Source organism: Hydra viridissima, unplaced genomic scaffold (assembly GCF_058129835.1).
Source record: "Hydra viridissima isolate aposymbiotic clone 2 unplaced genomic scaffold, HvirCarnegie_v1 scaffold_3, whole genome shotgun sequence".
Classification (NCBI taxonomy): domain Eukaryota; kingdom Metazoa; phylum Cnidaria; class Hydrozoa; order Anthoathecata; family Hydridae; genus Hydra; species Hydra viridissima.
The window spans coordinates 6567106-6585830 of NW_028324302.1; the positions used below are offsets into that span (position 1 = coordinate 6567106).

Consider the following 18725-nt stretch of genomic DNA (forward strand, 5'->3'; position numbering starts at 1 on the left):
ATATATATATATATATATATATATATATATATATATATATATATATATATATATATATATATATATATATATATATATATATATATATATATATATATATACAGTGCTCGAAGTGGGAAAAAAAAAGTAGCGGGATGGTTTTTAATATTTTCTAATCACCATCCCACCTATCCTAAAATTATAGATTTCGTATTTTGTGTAGATTAAATAAAGGAATTATAAATCCCTAGAGTATCCCTATAGTAAAAAACCTATATTAAAAAAACAACTTGAGGTCTGTTATATTCTTAAGAGACTGTCACCGTAAAATATTGAGTTAAGTTTCACATCAAACGTCATTAAGCAATCAAAAAACAATGATATAATTAAACATTTTATTTTTAAACAAGTCTTATTTTTTTGTATTTACCAATTTTTAAATAATTGAAAAAAAATACCATCACATTGAGGAAAGGATTGGCAAGTTTCAATACTCGAAAAATCTGTCACTTCTTTATTTATTTCAGTGTCATTTTCCAAGTTACTTTTAGAACTATCACTGGTTAACTTTCTTTTCCTTCCGCTTGCTAGCCATTTATCCATATTTATAATAAGTAATTTTTTTTAAAATCATAACATTTAATGTTGAGTAAATCTACTGTGTACTATATTTTATTTCACCAAAAAAAAAACGCTAATGACACTTTAACGAAAAAAAAAGCCAATGTCGCTTTTTGTTGCTTGGTAACTTTTTATTTAAAATACAGAAGAAAAGACGCAATGTTTTATAATTATCGATTTAGTTTTTGAACTTTCTACCGCAAATTTTTAAATAACAGCTGAGACTTAAGTTCATTTAAATTCGCATATTGCCGCAAACTTTAAAATTGTTTTTACAAGTTTATTTATAGGAGGAAAATAAAATAAAATTTCCATTAATTTATTATGTACCGGGATGGCATCCCACCCCAAAATATGCATTAAAAAAGGAGTGGGATGGTTTTCAAAATTTAAAAAGGTAACGGGATGGCATCCCGCCCCATCCCGCCTCACTTCGAGCACTGTATATATATATATATATATATATATATATATATATATATATATATATATATATATATATAGATATAGATAGATAGATAGATAGATAGATAGATATAGATATATAATAGGGCCCTGCCAATCGGGATTTCTTTTGTACCGAATTGAAGCAGGTCTTGATTTGTAGCAATCTGAGGAAAACCAAATTAAATATTTTTCTCGCAAAAAGAAAAAAATTCTATTGCCAGAAATAACTATTAAGCGTTTGTTTTAAAAACAGTATTACAACTATTTTTGGTTACTTAACGCCCCTCTTAAAAAAACATTTTAATAGCATTTTAGCGTTGAAAATATAAAAAAACAATCGCAAATAAAAATGATACGAATCGAAGCGACACTCGATTCGTAGAGCCCTAATATATATATATATATATATATATATATATATATATATATATACACACATAAATTTGTTAGGGCATTGGACTCGTTATCCATAGGTATATATATATATCGCGTGCTCGGAATACCAGTTTCGTATACGACAATGTGTTTAAATTAACAAAATTGCATTCGAGGTTTTAAGTACAAAATCAAATTATATAAACTTGATTACAAATTGAAATTGAACAAAATGACTAAAATCAATATAAGTTTTTGTTTAAATCGTTAAAAAAGAGTAATAATAATACCCTCGTAACAAAGAGCAATACGACAAATGTATTTCGAAACCAGAATTATTTGTCACAATACATTATCATAGATTCAATTTTTTTGATAGTTGGCAATTTAAGGTTAAGTTTACTTACGCTGTGACTAACAATCACCTAAAATTTTTGTAGGTTGTTATTTCGCTCCTCGCATTTTTTTTTTTAATTAAGAAAGGAACAGGAAGTTGTTATAAATATTTAGTTACAGGAAGTTACATAAAAAGTTACAGGAAGTTGTTATAAATATTTATGGAATCGAGCATTCTTTAAAGAAAAATGTCGATAACATAATTTTCTTGTCATGGATGTGTAAAGTTGGGTTTTGTATTTCTATATTTTAAGACGTTTTCTTAAACTTACCCACTAAAAAATATTGCAGGGGAGTCAAATTGGAAATCATTATAATAAAGGCATTGGCAACTTATTTATTTTGTATAAACTTATAATTTATCATGTATTGTATTTTTAAGCTGTTTAGACTCTTTAATATGTACCACCTTTGAAGAAAAAAACGGAATCATTAACAAATATTATTTTCTTAAATATTAAACACCTAAAAGGCATATGTAAAGTTATTTACAACGGTGCTTCCACCACGACGACGATCACGACCAAGATGCAGGTAGGGCTTAAATCCTAACCGGTCCGCGCCATTTTTCCGCCAAACTCTAAAAGCGGCCCTCGATTTGGGCCCAGGGTGGCTTTGACGATAAACGTCAAAATCTTGACGAGTTAAATCTATAAGATATCCAATAAAATTATTGCGTGTTAAAAAGGTAAATGATTTGAAACGCTGTGAGCAACGAAAAATATACTTTTTGTCTCTTTTGAAGGTCCTAAAGAAAACATACGAATTTTACATCTATACAATAAGTGGTCTATATATTATAAAGTAGATTGTTTCGCTAAATTACGCCAAGTTATGGAAAAAAACATTTAAAAAAAGTCAGTCGAGATCTGATAGTCCGTATGTATATTTTTTAAAATTCTAAGTTATAATGACTTTCTGCGAGAAAGTCCGACTAATTATTCAAATATTTCCTAAAATTTTATTATTCTTGTGAACATATTTAGTGGACACCCAGCCCATTGACTGTGGATCATTTATTGATAATAAACCTGAAAAACACAAAATGTGGACATAGGGCCACTTGCATCTCGACTGACGAATAGAGTCAAGAATTAGAAAAAAAAAAAAATTAAATAGAAAACTAGTTTTAAAATATGAAATACCTGTAACAATGTTATTCTCGGCAACTTCTAAATCCAAAAATATTTGAAGTAAATTTTGTAAGTTAAATGAATTACTTTAGGTTAGGTTGGTCGACAATCTAGGTAGGCTCTCTTGTCCCTTTTTCCGATGCTGTCCTTAAGGTCCGAAAATGTGAAAAAACTATTTTTTGTTTTACAAGCGAACCTTCTATACCCAAACCCTCAGTCGATGTGTGCACACTCTGCTGCATGTTCTCCCTAAAAGTCAGTCGATGCATGTGGACATTTTTTTTTAAGCACAATTTCCGATTATCAGACACGAAGGACGCCTAACGTATATATATATATATACGTTAGGCGCATATAATTATCATTATTATTAATAATAACATAAATTAGTAACAACACTAATATGACTTTTTTGTCTACAGTCTGTATCGCCTTCAAGAGGCTCTTCAGGAAGTGTGTGTGTTGTATATATATATATATATATATATATATATATATATATATATATATATATATATATATATATGTACATTATATATATATATATGTACATTATATATATATACATTGTGTGTGTGTTTATCTTAGAGAGTGTTTATATTATTTATTTTCATTTTGCAATCACATTTTAATAAATTACCTTTTGAAGGAACTTCTTTTAAAACTAAACAAATTAAATTACATGACTTCAACTGAGATTCAATATCTTAAATGTACTGAGATGCAAAGAATAACATATATTATCAAAAAAGAGACGTTTAAGTCTAAATAAATATTTATTACTAAATAACATAAATTAGTAACAACACTAATATGACTTTTTTGTCTACAGTCTGTATCGCCTTCAAGAGGCTCTTCAGGAAGTGTGTGTGTTGTATATATATATATATATATATATATATATATATATATATATATATATATATATATATATACAGTGCTCGAAGTGGGAAAAAAAAAGTAGCGGGATGGTTTTTAATATTTTCTAATCACCATCCCACCTATCCTAAAATTATAGATTTCGTATTTTGTGTAGATTAAATAAAGGAATTATAAATCCCTAGAGTATCCCTATAGTAAAAAACCTATATTAAAAAAACAACTTGAGGTCTGTTATATTCTTAAGAGACTGTCACCGTAAAATATTGAGTTAAGTTTCACATCAAACGTCATTAAGCAATCAAAAAACAATGATATAATTAAACATTTTATTTTTAAACAAGTCTTATTTTTTTGTATTTACCAATTTTTAAATAATTGAAAAAAAATACCATCACATTGAGGAAAGGATTGGCAAGTTTCAATACTCGAAAAATCTGTCACTTCTTTATTTATTTCAGTGTCATTTTCCAAGTTACTTTTAGAACTATCACTGGTTAACTTTCTTTTCCTTCCGCTTGCTAGCCATTTATCCATATTTATAATAAGTAATTTTTTTTAAAATCATAACATTTAATGTTGAGTAAATCTACTGTGTACTATATTTTATTTCACCAAAAAAAAAACGCTAATGACACTTTAACGAAAAAAAAAGCCAATGTCGCTTTTTGTTGCTTGGTAACTTTTTATTTAAAATACAGAAGAAAAGACGCAATGTTTTATAATTATCGATTTAGTTTTTGAACTTTCTACCGCAAATTTTTAAATAACAGCTGAGACTTAAGTTCATTTAAATTCGCATATTGCCGCAAACTTTAAAATTGTTTTTACAAGTTTATTTATAGGAGGAAAATAAAATAAAATTTCCATTAATTTATTATGTACCGGGATGGCATCCCACCCCAAAATATGCATTAAAAAAGGAGTGGGATGGTTTTCAAAATTTAAAAAGGTAACGGGATGGCATCCCGCCCCATCCCGCCTCACTTCGAGCACTGTATATATATATATATATATATATATATATATATATATATATATATATATATATATATATATATATATATATATATATATATATATAGATATAGATAGATAGATAGATAGATAGATAGATATAGATATATAATAGGGCCCTGCCAATCGGGATTTCTTTTGTACCGAATTGAAGCAGGTCTTGATTTGTAGCAATCTGAGGAAAACCAAATTAAATATTTTTCTCGCAAAAAGAAAAAAATTCTATTGCCAGAAATAACTATTAAGCGTTTGTTTTAAAAACAGTATTACAACTATTTTTGGTTACTTAACGCCCCTCTTAAAAAAACATTTTAATAGCATTTTAGCGTTGAAAATATAAAAAAACAATCGCAAATAAAAATGATACGAATCGAAGCGACACTCGATTCGTAGAGCCCTAATATATATATATATATATATATATATATATATATATATATATATATATATATACACACATAAATTTGTTAGGGCATTGGACTCGTTATCCATAGGTATATATATATATCGCGTGCTCGGAATACCAGTTTCGTATACGACAATGTGTTTAAATTAACAAAATTGCATTCGAGGTTTTAAGTACAAAATCAAATTATATAAACTTGATTACAAATTGAAATTGAACAAAATGACTAAAATCAATATAAGTTTTTGTTTAAATCGTTAAAAAAGAGTAATAATAATACCCTCGTAACAAAGAGCAATACGACAAATGTATTTCGAAACCAGAATTATTTGTCACAATACATTATCATAGATTCAATTTTTTTGATAGTTGGCAATTTAAGGTTAAGTTTACTTACGCTGTGACTAACAATCACCTAAAATTTTTGTAGGTTGTTATTTCGCTCCTCGCATTTTTTTTTTTAATTAAGAAAGGAACAGGAAGTTGTTATAAATATTTAGTTACAGGAAGTTACATAAAAAGTTACAGGAAGTTGTTATAAATATTTATGGAATCGAGCATTCTTTAAAGAAAAATGTCGATAACATAATTTTCTTGTCATGGATGTGTAAAGTTGGGTTTTGTATTTCTATATTTTAAGACGTTTTCTTAAACTTACCCACTAAAAAATATTGCAGGGGAGTCAAATTGGAAATCATTATAATAAAGGCATTGGCAACTTATTTATTTTGTATAAACTTATAATTTATCATGTATTGTATTTTTAAGCTGTTTAGACTCTTTAATATGTACCACCTTTGAAGAAAAAAACGGAATCATTAACAAATATTATTTTCTTAAATATTAAACACCTAAAAGGCATATGTAAAGTTATTTACAACGGTGCTTCCACCACGACGACGATCACGACCAAGATGCAGGTAGGGCTTAAATCCTAACCGGTCCGCGCCATTTTTCCGCCAAACTCTAAAAGCGGCCCTCGATTTGGGCCCAGGGTGGCTTTGACGATAAACGTCAAAATCTTGACGAGTTAAATCTATAAGATATCCAATAAAATTATTGCGTGTTAAAAAGGTAAATGATTTGAAACGCTGTGAGCAACGAAAAATATACTTTTTGTCTCTTTTGAAGGTCCTAAAGAAAACATACGAATTTTACATCTATACAATAAGTGGTCTATATATTATAAAGTAGATTGTTTCGCTAAATTACGCCAAGTTATGGAAAAAAACATTTAAAAAAAGTCAGTCGAGATCTGATAGTCCGTATGTATATTTTTTAAAATTCTAAGTTATAATGACTTTCTGCGAGAAAGTCCGACTAATTATTCAAATATTTCCTAAAATTTTATTATTCTTGTGAACATATTTAGTGGACACCCAGCCCATTGACTGTGGATCATTTATTGATAATAAACCTGAAAAACACAAAATGTGGACATAGGGCCACTTGCATCTCGACTGACGAATAGAGTCAAGAATTAGAAAAAAAAAAAAATTAAATAGAAAACTAGTTTTAAAATATGAAATACCTGTAACAATGTTATTCTCGGCAACTTCTAAATCCAAAAATATTTGAAGTAAATTTTGTAAGTTAAATGAATTACTTTAGGTTAGGTTGGTCGACAATCTAGGTAGGCTCTCTTGTCCCTTTTTCCGATGCTGTCCTTAAGGTCCGAAAATGTGAAAAAACTATTTTTTGTTTTACAAGCGAACCTTCTATACCCAAACCCTCAGTCGATGTGTGCACACTCTGCTGCATGTTCTCCCTAAAAGTCAGTCGATGCATGTGGACATTTTTTTTTAAGCACAATTTCCGATTATCAGACACGAAGGACGCCTAACGTATATATATATATATACGTTAGGCGCATATAATTATCATTATTATTAATAATAACATAAATTAGTAACAACACTAATATGACTTTTTTGTCTACAGTCTGTATCGCCTTCAAGAGGCTCTTCAGGAAGTGTGTGTGTTGTATATATATATATATATATATATATATATATATATATATATATATATATATATATATATATATATATATATATATATATATATATATATATATATATATGTACATTATATATATATATATGTACATTATATATATATACATTGTGTGTGTGTTTATCTTAGAGAGTGTTTATATTATTTATTTTCATTTTGCAATCACATTTTAATAAATTACCTTTTGAAGGAACTTCTTTTAAAACTAAACAAATTAAATTACATGACTTCAACTGAGATTCAATATCTTAAATGTACTGAGATGCAAAGAATAACATATATTATCAAAAAAGAGACGTTTAAGTCTAAATAAATATTTATTACTAAATAACATAAATTAGTAACAACACTAATATGACTTTTTTGTCTACAGTCTGTATCGCCTTCAAGAGGCTCTTCAGGAAGTGTGTGTGTTGTATATATATATATATATATATATATATATATATATATATATATATATATATATATATATATATATATATATATATATATACAGTGCTCGAAGTGGGAAAAAAAAAGTAGCGGGATGGTTTTTAATATTTTCTAATCACCATCCCACCTATCCTAAAATTATAGATTTCGTATTTTGTGTAGATTAAATAAAGGAATTATAAATCCCTAGAGTATCCCTATAGTAAAAAACCTATATTAAAAAAACAACTTGAGGTCTGTTATATTCTTAAGAGACTGTCACCGTAAAATATTGAGTTAAGTTTCACATCAAACGTCATTAAGCAATCAAAAAACAATGATATAATTAAACATTTTATTTTTAAACAAGTCTTATTTTTTTGTATTTACCAATTTTTAAATAATTGAAAAAAAATACCATCACATTGAGGAAAGGATTGGCAAGTTTCAATACTCGAAAAATCTGTCACTTCTTTATTTATTTCAGTGTCATTTTCCAAGTTACTTTTAGAACTATCACTGGTTAACTTTCTTTTCCTTCCGCTTGCTAGCCATTTATCCATATTTATAATAAGTAATTTTTTTTAAAATCATAACATTTAATGTTGAGTAAATCTACTGTGTACTATATTTTATTTCACCAAAAAAAAAACGCTAATGACACTTTAACGAAAAAAAAAGCCAATGTCGCTTTTTGTTGCTTGGTAACTTTTTATTTAAAATACAGAAGAAAAGACGCAATGTTTTATAATTATCGATTTAGTTTTTGAACTTTCTACCGCAAATTTTTAAATAACAGCTGAGACTTAAGTTCATTTAAATTCGCATATTGCCGCAAACTTTAAAATTGTTTTTACAAGTTTATTTATAGGAGGAAAATAAAATAAAATTTCCATTAATTTATTATGTACCGGGATGGCATCCCACCCCAAAATATGCATTAAAAAAGGAGTGGGATGGTTTTCAAAATTTAAAAAGGTAACGGGATGGCATCCCGCCCCATCCCGCCTCACTTCGAGCACTGTATATATATATATATATATATATATATATATATATATATATATATATATATATATATATATATATATAGATATAGATAGATAGATAGATAGATAGATAGATATAGATATATAATAGGGCCCTGCCAATCGGGATTTCTTTTGTACCGAATTGAAGCAGGTCTTGATTTGTAGCAATCTGAGGAAAACCAAATTAAATATTTTTCTCGCAAAAAGAAAAAAATTCTATTGCCAGAAATAACTATTAAGCGTTTGTTTTAAAAACAGTATTACAACTATTTTTGGTTACTTAACGCCCCTCTTAAAAAAACATTTTAATAGCATTTTAGCGTTGAAAATATAAAAAAACAATCGCAAATAAAAATGATACGAATCGAAGCGACACTCGATTCGTAGAGCCCTAATATATATATATATATATATATATATATATATATATATATATATATATATACACACATAAATTTGTTAGGGCATTGGACTCGTTATCCATAGGTATATATATATATCGCGTGCTCGGAATACCAGTTTCGTATACGACAATGTGTTTAAATTAACAAAATTGCATTCGAGGTTTTAAGTACAAAATCAAATTATATAAACTTGATTACAAATTGAAATTGAACAAAATGACTAAAATCAATATAAGTTTTTGTTTAAATCGTTAAAAAAGAGTAATAATAATACCCTCGTAACAAAGAGCAATACGACAAATGTATTTCGAAACCAGAATTATTTGTCACAATACATTATCATAGATTCAATTTTTTTGATAGTTGGCAATTTAAGGTTAAGTTTACTTACGCTGTGACTAACAATCACCTAAAATTTTTGTAGGTTGTTATTTCGCTCCTCGCATTTTTTTTTTTAATTAAGAAAGGAACAGGAAGTTGTTATAAATATTTAGTTACAGGAAGTTACATAAAAAGTTACAGGAAGTTGTTATAAATATTTATGGAATCGAGCATTCTTTAAAGAAAAATGTCGATAACATAATTTTCTTGTCATGGATGTGTAAAGTTGGGTTTTGTATTTCTATATTTTAAGACGTTTTCTTAAACTTACCCACTAAAAAATATTGCAGGGGAGTCAAATTGGAAATCATTATAATAAAGGCATTGGCAACTTATTTATTTTGTATAAACTTATAATTTATCATGTATTGTATTTTTAAGCTGTTTAGACTCTTTAATATGTACCACCTTTGAAGAAAAAAACGGAATCATTAACAAATATTATTTTCTTAAATATTAAACACCTAAAAGGCATATGTAAAGTTATTTACAACGGTGCTTCCACCACGACGACGATCACGACCAAGATGCAGGTAGGGCTTAAATCCTAACCGGTCCGCGCCATTTTTCCGCCAAACTCTAAAAGCGGCCCTCGATTTGGGCCCAGGGTGGCTTTGACGATAAACGTCAAAATCTTGACGAGTTAAATCTATAAGATATCCAATAAAATTATTGCGTGTTAAAAAGGTAAATGATTTGAAACGCTGTGAGCAACGAAAAATATACTTTTTGTCTCTTTTGAAGGTCCTAAAGAAAACATACGAATTTTACATCTATACAATAAGTGGTCTATATATTATAAAGTAGATTGTTTCGCTAAATTACGCCAAGTTATGGAAAAAAACATTTAAAAAAAGTCAGTCGAGATCTGATAGTCCGTATGTATATTTTTTAAAATTCTAAGTTATAATGACTTTCTGCGAGAAAGTCCGACTAATTATTCAAATATTTCCTAAAATTTTATTATTCTTGTGAACATATTTAGTGGACACCCAGCCCATTGACTGTGGATCATTTATTGATAATAAACCTGAAAAACACAAAATGTGGACATAGGGCCACTTGCATCTCGACTGACGAATAGAGTCAAGAATTAGAAAAAAAAAAAAATTAAATAGAAAACTAGTTTTAAAATATGAAATACCTGTAACAATGTTATTCTCGGCAACTTCTAAATCCAAAAATATTTGAAGTAAATTTTGTAAGTTAAATGAATTACTTTAGGTTAGGTTGGTCGACAATCTAGGTAGGCTCTCTTGTCCCTTTTTCCGATGCTGTCCTTAAGGTCCGAAAATGTGAAAAAACTATTTTTTGTTTTACAAGCGAACCTTCTATACCCAAACCCTCAGTCGATGTGTGCACACTCTGCTGCATGTTCTCCCTAAAAGTCAGTCGATGCATGTGGACATTTTTTTTTAAGCACAATTTCCGATTATCAGACACGAAGGACGCCTAACGTATATATATATATATACGTTAGGCGCATATAATTATCATTATTATTAATAATAACATAAATTAGTAACAACACTAATATGACTTTTTTGTCTACAGTCTGTATCGCCTTCAAGAGGCTCTTCAGGAAGTGTGTGTGTTGTATATATATATATATATATATATATATATATATATATATATATATATATATATATATATATATATATATATATATATATATATATATATATATATATGTACATTATATATATATATATGTACATTATATATATATACATTGTGTGTGTGTTTATCTTAGAGAGTGTTTATATTATTTATTTTCATTTTGCAATCACATTTTAATAAATTACCTTTTGAAGGAACTTCTTTTAAAACTAAACAAATTAAATTACATGACTTCAACTGAGATTCAATATCTTAAATGTACTGAGATGCAAAGAATAACATATATTATCAAAAAAGAGACGTTTAAGTCTAAATAAATATGATAAAGAATAAAATAAATTTTATTACTTTATATGTATATAAATGCACACAAGTTATATAAGAAAATAAATCATTACAAGTATTAGTATAGATATATACACATATACACACTTACGAGTTAAATTTCTTTGTTTTTTTTAAGAAAAAGAAGAGGGAAAAGGAAGAATAATTAAAATATTTTGATATCTGCCTCAACCCAAACCCTTAGATGTGTTATCAACTCCCTTTCGAGTTCTCCCTAAATCAGTCGATGTATGTATTGAAGCCCTCAAGTTTCCCTAAATCACTATAGCGCCATAGTGCTCACCTTAGTCTGCAATTATATTTATATCTGTATATATTTGAACATATTTAAATATATATATATATATATATATATATATATATATATATATATATATATATATATATATATATATATATATATATGTATATATATATATATATATATAAGATATATATATCTAACCTATCTTCAACAAGCTGTTTCTCTTTTGACAGGATCATCAGGAAGAAGCTTCTTCCTGATGAGAAACTTGTTGAAGATAGAGAATATAAGGCGAGAGAAAGTCAGAGGAGAAAGCTTGTTGAAGATGAAGAAGTGTTTTGTACTGCTCTTTTCATTAAGAAAATTGAGCACTCTATTTGTAAAATATACTAACATAATTTATATATATACACACACACACAAACACACACACACACACACACACACACACACAAACACACACACACACACACACACACACACACACATATATATATATATATATATATATATATATATATATATATATATATATATATATATATATATATATATATATATATATATATATATATATATATATATATATATATATATATATATATATATATTTGTAACATATATGTGTTTACACTTAAATTTATTTTTATTAAATATATAAATTGAATGAAAATCTTACTCAATACTTGAATAATAGATAAATAATAAACTAATAATAAAAAATCTTACTCGTTACATCTTCCAAATCTTTTTCAATCATTTTAATCTCTAGAATGAAAAGTTACTTTGAATCCACGAGGTTTTTACGACGGAACACTTTAGCAACAACGCATGCGCTAAACTTGTGACGCGCTTTCTAGGTCGGCGTTTTTTCAAAAAATCAAAACCACCTTTTGGTGCATCTTCTCTAGGGCACTACGTGTTGGTGATTGGAAAATTGTAAACCAAAGTATGATCTTAAATATTTATCTGTTAATTGTTGGTATAAATTCTATTAGAATCCAAATAATTCGGTTTCCTTTTTTTAGTTTTTTTCAGCAACTCTGTTTTATATAAAAAAGAAAATTTTTTTAAAAATACAGATAGTTCAGATAACTTAAAGGGTTTATGTTTGAAAGAAGGGTATTTTCGTTTGTAGATCATTTTTATGATGGTTGGTATCCTCCACCAGAAATAAACGATAGCAATGAAATTCAAGACTACCATATATACTGTCCTCCGCCCCCTACCACAATTAGAAGCTGCGACGGAAGTACCGGAAACCTATGTTTATTCAATATTAAAAATGATCCCTGTGAATATCATGATTTATCAGCTTCTAATCCACATATATATCAATTTATGTTAAATCGGTTAAAATTTTACAATGAAAGCATGGTACCGTCTCGTCGAAATACTTATCGTGATCCTCTCGCCAATCCAAAATTACACAACGGCGTGTGGCAACCTTGGATTTTGAGCTAATTTAAAGTTTTCCTTAAAGCGTTATTTCGTGTTACAATTATGTTTTTAATTTTGGTATAAATTTTCCAACGATGCATTTTGTTATTGGTATAAATAGTGTAAAATTTTATATTCGTTGGTGGATTTTTCAATTTTCAATATAAATTTCTTTTTTAAAATATTTATGTAAATAAAAGTAATTTCCAGTTTAAATAGTTTTGCTACTATCTTAATTCATTCACTCAACATTTAAAATTATTTTGATCGTAAGATATTAGATAATGCAAATGATATCTTTTTGTGTTCACTTTTCAGAGGTTTGTTCACCACACATGAAAATTTGCCATATTCTTTTTCCTACTTATCATTTTACTCCTAAATTTCACACCTATTTACATATGTTAACGCAGATTTATATTTTGTCAAATAACATAAGAAATATAAATGCGTGTGTGATTTTACTTTAAAACTGTATTTTTTAGAAATAGTTAATGTATAATGTAAAATGAAATTTTTTTCTAGTGTAAAATGAAAAAAAAGAGAGAAAAAAATGCTAATGCTCTATTCTTCATAAATTTTTTGAATCGACCAAATTACAAAATATATTGTAAATATATTTTGAGGCCAAAGAACATCTCAAGATTAATCTAAAAACGTATTAGCAAGATACAATTGTTTGTTACTATGATGACTACAGCCTTCTTACACCTGCTTTCTAGGGTGATGAAATAATGTGCTTTTTCGTTAGCGAAGTTCTTCAATGTTCTTGATACTCGGATATTGTATAACAATCATTAGAGAATCAATCTCAATTTAAAAAGGTGGCCTTTCAATTTACCAACATTTTTTATTACGGTCCTAAAAGCCTTCAAACTCCCTGCAAGGGAAGCCATGTGAAGAAAAGATCTATTTAAAAAGTAATTTACAAATATTATTTTGTAAATTTTATGACCTAAAAAATTTATTAAATTTACGTTAGTAAAATAAAGTAGTCAAATTTTGTTGAAATAATTTGTTATTTTTTTAAGTGAAGTCCAAACCAAACAGCTTGAGAAGAGGGTAGAACCTCAAAGCTCAACATTCAGAGCGAATCCAAAGCATCACTTTCAGGGGAGTAAAGGCCCAAAACAGTTTTTTGTGGACCACAAAATCTGCGAGCCGAATGTTCAGATATCTTTGTTCCTGTTTTGAGCTGCGTTGTTTTGACTAATTGCCTAACTATAAAACAGAAACAAACAAAAAAAAAACACTACAACCATGCATCGTTCTAACTATTCTCTTACATCATTTTCAAATTAGCTTTTCGCTTAAAAATTAAATTAGTTATTTTTTCTATTAAACTTAGAGATTTTATTTTCTCATTTAAGAGTTCTAGTAGGTGAAGTAAAAGAAGAAAGTTTAAAATATTATTTTTAGCAATATGTATATAGCAATGCTATAAATATAGCTGCTCAATGATATTTAATAACTTAAGATAACTTTGACTAACATTGAAAAGGATATGTTAAATATCAAATTAAATATATTATCCAACTTTTTTTTTAGATGTAAACTTAATTTTTATATACTCATTTTTAAACTGTTTTTAAATTATACAGAAAAAGTTATAGTTTTTATTTTATATTTTGTAAAAATTACAGAAAAATGGGTGGAAAAAATGTCAGAGCCAAGAAATCTCGAAGAAAAGCAACTATTAAAATTACCAAAGGTGCTAGGAAAAAACTAAAGAAATTTAATTTAAAAGAGTAAGAACTTCTTTAATACAAAATCACAGTATTCTTACCTCCAGTCTAAATTTAGTAAGTTTAGATTTTCCATGAGATGAAAAAATGGATTTTTATTGCTTCTAGAGATCAGGTAATTGATCTCCACACTTACTTGCAAGAAATTATGTTATAGCAGTGACTTTTACTTTACTATTTTTGCTAAGATGTAATAGTTATCCTAGAATTTCTTTGACATTACAAACTGAAAGAAAGGAGTATAGTTTTTTCAAAATCTTTATATACTTAATTTAATTATAAGAATGCGAACAAATAATAAGTATGTGCATTTATAAATATATTATCTTAATCATATATAGCAAAGAAATTAAGCATACACCATAAAGGTCTTCCATTAAATGTTATATATTTTAGTTCAACTTTACAAAAGCACTGGGATAAATCAAAAACTTTACAGAACAATTTAAAAGATCTGGGAATAGCTTATGATTCAAATGTAGCAATAAAGATAAATACAGGAAAAACCAACAAAAGAGTTGATGTGAGTATAATCAGTCTTATTTATGCAGTTAAAACATTAGTTATACACTTGTACACTCTGCAAAAGTTTATAAACTAATGAAAAAAACTCAAAAAAGAGATTTTATTTCTAATTCCTCAACATTTTTTCATTACAGTATCAGTATTTTGTTGGATAGCCAACTAAGTTGATAAGCACATCTTTGGGGATATTTGCCAAACAATCCGAAAGCATCTTGAATGATTCATTTTTATGGGTCAGTTTTTGGCTCTTCAATTGACAATCAAGATGTTCCCAAAGGTGTTCTATTGGATTTAAATCTGGACTTTGAGAAGGCCAGTCCAAAAGTGGAATTTTTTTCAAATTTAAAAAATATTTAACAGAGTTTGCACGATGCTTTAGATTGTTGTCTTGCTGAAAAATCCAACCACAAGGCATTTTGTCCTTTCCATGTGGCAGCATAACATTCTTGATTATATCTAAATATGCCTTCAATGTGATGAAGTGGACCAATAGAATCTTGACTGAAAGAGCCCCAAATCATTATATTGCCACCATCATGTTTAAAAGTTAGTATTCGATACATAGGAGCAAATCTTTTATATTTCGGATGTCTCAGGTACTTGATATCATAGCTACCAAACATGCAAAACTTTGATTCGTCACTGAATAAGACTTTTGACCATTCTTTTGAAGTCCAATCCAAATGATCTTTTACATATTTCATTCATGCTAAGCGATTATTTGATACTTTAATGGTTTCTTGGCAGGATGACAACCAAACAAATTATACTGATGCATGCAATATTTTGTAGTATCTATGCTGCACTTAACACCACAATTCTTGCTCAAAATACCATTTAATTTGACAGCACTTCTGCGGGGATCTTGATTTAATTGCCTTACCAAAATTCTGTCTTGATGTTCTGTTGTCATCTTTGGCCTTCCTAGACAATGCTTGTTTTTGAATGTCTAGCGGTCTCTATATCTCTTAACTAGTATGCTAATTGTTGATTAAGCCACATCATAAAGCTCAGAAACTTGCTTTTCTAGTGACAATTTTTTAGACTTTCATTATTTTTTTAATTCAATTTAAGTTAAATATTATCTCCAGTAAATTAGTTTAATAATAAAAGGTTTTTCTTACTGAAATTTTGATTTTTTTTAATGGGGCATGTAACTGTTTTTAAACTTTTGCATGATTTTGTTTTCAATAAAATTTGAATATCTTCCTTCCGTAACAAATTTTCATTTTTTGGAGTAAATTATACTATATAATCACTATAGAAGAGCCATTGTTAAAAATTCCATTCATTTTCAGTGAAAAGATAAAAATTTATTAAGAAAAAACTAGAAAATTTTAGCTGTTTATAAACTTTTGAACGTTAGTGTATGTATGTATGTATGTATGTATGTATGTATGTATGTATGTATGTATGTATGTATGTATGTATGTATGTATGTATGTATGTATGTATGTATTTATGTATGTATGTATGTCAAAATAATATTTACACAAAGCCACACAAGTGAAATTTACCAGGGTTTGTATATATTGTTTTTATCTAAGGATCTGTTTAGCATTTCAGAATTTTGATTTGAACATTTTAATAAATTTTTTTTCTTATTTGATATATATTTTTTTCTTATTTGATATATTTATTTTATTGCAATATTCAATTTATATTCCTAAATCAATTAATTTTTTATATCCTTTAAAATCTCCAGTCATCAAAAATGGTTGTGGAAGAAACTGTGATAGATGTAGACCAAACAAATCCAGTAATAAAAGGTGAGTTGATAAAAATGACAAATTTGAATATTTGTAAATTTTTTAAAGAATATTATTTGTTACATATTGAAGTATTGTTTTTGTTTCAGAATCCAATATTATTGTTTAGAATTTGAGAGACAAGCTGCAAATGGAGTTAAATTGGAAAGACACATTCCACCTGGTGAAGCAAAGTTTATCATGTCACTAGTTAAAAAGCATGGATCAAACTACAAAGTATGACTTAAGTTCATTATTCATTTTGTTAAGAACACTATTTATAACTAGTATTTACAACATGATCTAAAAAAATTGTTTTTGTTATGTTAACATAGTCAGGAAAATTTGTGAATTTGATTATGGAAAATAAAACTTTATCAAATAAAAGATTAATTTGTGTGCACAGCGCTGTACTATTGCAAATCCAACAAGTACAGTTGAACAACTTTTGAGGGGCTTCAAATGTTAAATAGATTTGGAAAATTTCTTTTATTTTAATTACTTTAATTTTCTATTATATTCATTTTTTAAATTTTCTTTAATAACAATAATCACAAATTGAAAGAAAAAAAACAGATGAAAATTCAATATTTGTTTAAAATTTCTTTGAATTATTATTAAGTTAAAGTTAATAAAAATGAATGCAATAAATTTTAAAAACTTTTTGTATGGTATTCTTTTACAACAACTCATCATTTGACTGCAACAAACCTTAAGAATGTTTCAAAATATACTTACCTATATTCAAGGCAGTGTGTAATTTGATATAAAAATATTTTAAGAGTTTTTTTCTATTTTTAAGGTAATATACAACAACAAAATGAATAAAAAATTGTTTGAAAATGAGACAGATTAGCAGACTTCATTTTTATATGAAAAATTTTTAATTTACACCAAATATTTATAAAGTAAAAGTTTTAAAAAAAGAGAAAACTTTTTATATTTGAAATAATGTGCCACTTTCAGAAAGGAAATTTAAAAAACAGAGGACAAAACTTAATTCTTTATAATAATTTCTAATAAGTTATTAGAAATTATTTTAAAGAAAATATTTTGAAAAGGATTTTTTTTTTTAATTTTGTAAAAAGTGAAAGTATTACATGTAACAGTTAAAGTATTACCAGAAGTATTATTATTTGTAATAAGGATATTATTGCAAGAGATAATGGTTAAGAAAATACATGAGTTTTAATAGATTTATAAATATTGAATAAAATATATTTATTTATTTATAGGCTATGGCTAAAGACAAAGAGAATACATACCAGCATACACCCAAGCAATTAAAGCACAAATGTGAATCTCTACTGAAGTCATCATTACTACCAAAGTACCAAGAAATGTTTCCGGAACTTTCATTAAGGGCAGAAGAAATGGATACTGACTAGAGCATTAACTGAAATTTAATTACTTAGTATTTTAGAGAGTAATTTTTATTAAAATGCTTTTAGTGTAAATTTTAACATGAAGATAGAAAAGTATTCATATTTGAGTTTTTTTCTTTAGTTTATGCCGTCTTAAGTAGAAGTTTACATAGACCAAATGATCTAGTTATT

The 18725-nt window shown here is 27.1% G+C and overlaps 1 protein-coding gene and 3 long non-coding RNA genes across 6 annotated transcripts; 1 reads left to right on the plus strand and 3 right to left on the minus strand.

Moving 5' to 3' along the window:
- Positions 1-2250: 2250 nt before the first annotated feature.
- On the minus strand, positions 2251-3304 carry LOC149890772 (uncharacterized). Its single transcript, XR_016450988.1, has 2 exons — positions 2964-3304; positions 2251-2566 (listed from the first exon to the last, which is right to left on the minus strand). It is a non-coding gene; the product is annotated as an uncharacterized LOC149890772 (long non-coding RNA).
- A 2767-nt stretch (positions 3305-6071) lies between these two features.
- On the minus strand, positions 6072-7125 carry LOC149890773 (uncharacterized). Its single transcript, XR_016450989.1, has 2 exons — positions 6785-7125; positions 6072-6387 (listed from the first exon to the last, which is right to left on the minus strand). It is a non-coding gene; the product is annotated as an uncharacterized LOC149890773 (long non-coding RNA).
- Positions 7126-9930: 2805 nt separating this feature from the next.
- Positions 9931-12523, minus strand: LOC149890774 (uncharacterized). Of its 3 annotated transcripts, XR_016451317.1 has the most exons (4): positions 12441-12515; positions 11308-11331; positions 10644-10880; positions 9931-10246 (listed from the first exon to the last, which is right to left on the minus strand). It is a non-coding gene; the product is annotated as an uncharacterized LOC149890774 (long non-coding RNA). The 3 variants fall into 3 exon arrangements; XR_016451316.1 differs by lacking the exon at positions 11308-11331 and having other exon boundaries at positions 12441-12523; XR_016451315.1 differs by lacking the exons at positions 11308-11331; positions 12441-12515 and having other exon boundaries at positions 10644-10984.
- A 2233-nt stretch (positions 12524-14756) lies between these two features.
- Positions 14757-18656, plus strand: LOC145202612 (nucleolar protein 16-like). The gene is made up of 5 exons (XM_090081445.1): positions 14757-14899; positions 15293-15419; positions 17127-17190; positions 17300-17406; positions 18405-18656. Exons 1-5 carry the CDS (start codon positions 14799-14801, stop codon positions 18555-18557), a joined length of 552 nt encoding a protein of 183 aa, XP_089937571.1. The 5' UTR covers positions 14757-14798; the 3' UTR covers positions 18558-18656.
- Positions 18657-18725: the final 69 nt, after the last annotated feature.

Coding starts and splice junctions, on each gene's coding strand:
- LOC145202612 (XM_090081445.1), top strand. CDS start 14,799: ATGGGTGGAAAAAATGTCAGAGCCAAGAAATCTCGAAGAAAAGCAACT. Junction 14,900..15,292: donor AAGAAATTTAATTTAAAAGA/GTAAGAACTTCT, acceptor TATATATTTTAG/TTCAACTTTACAAAAGCACT. Junction 15,420..17,126: donor AAACCAACAAAAGAGTTGAT/GTGAGTATAATC, acceptor TAAAATCTCCAG/TCATCAAAAATGGTTGTGGA.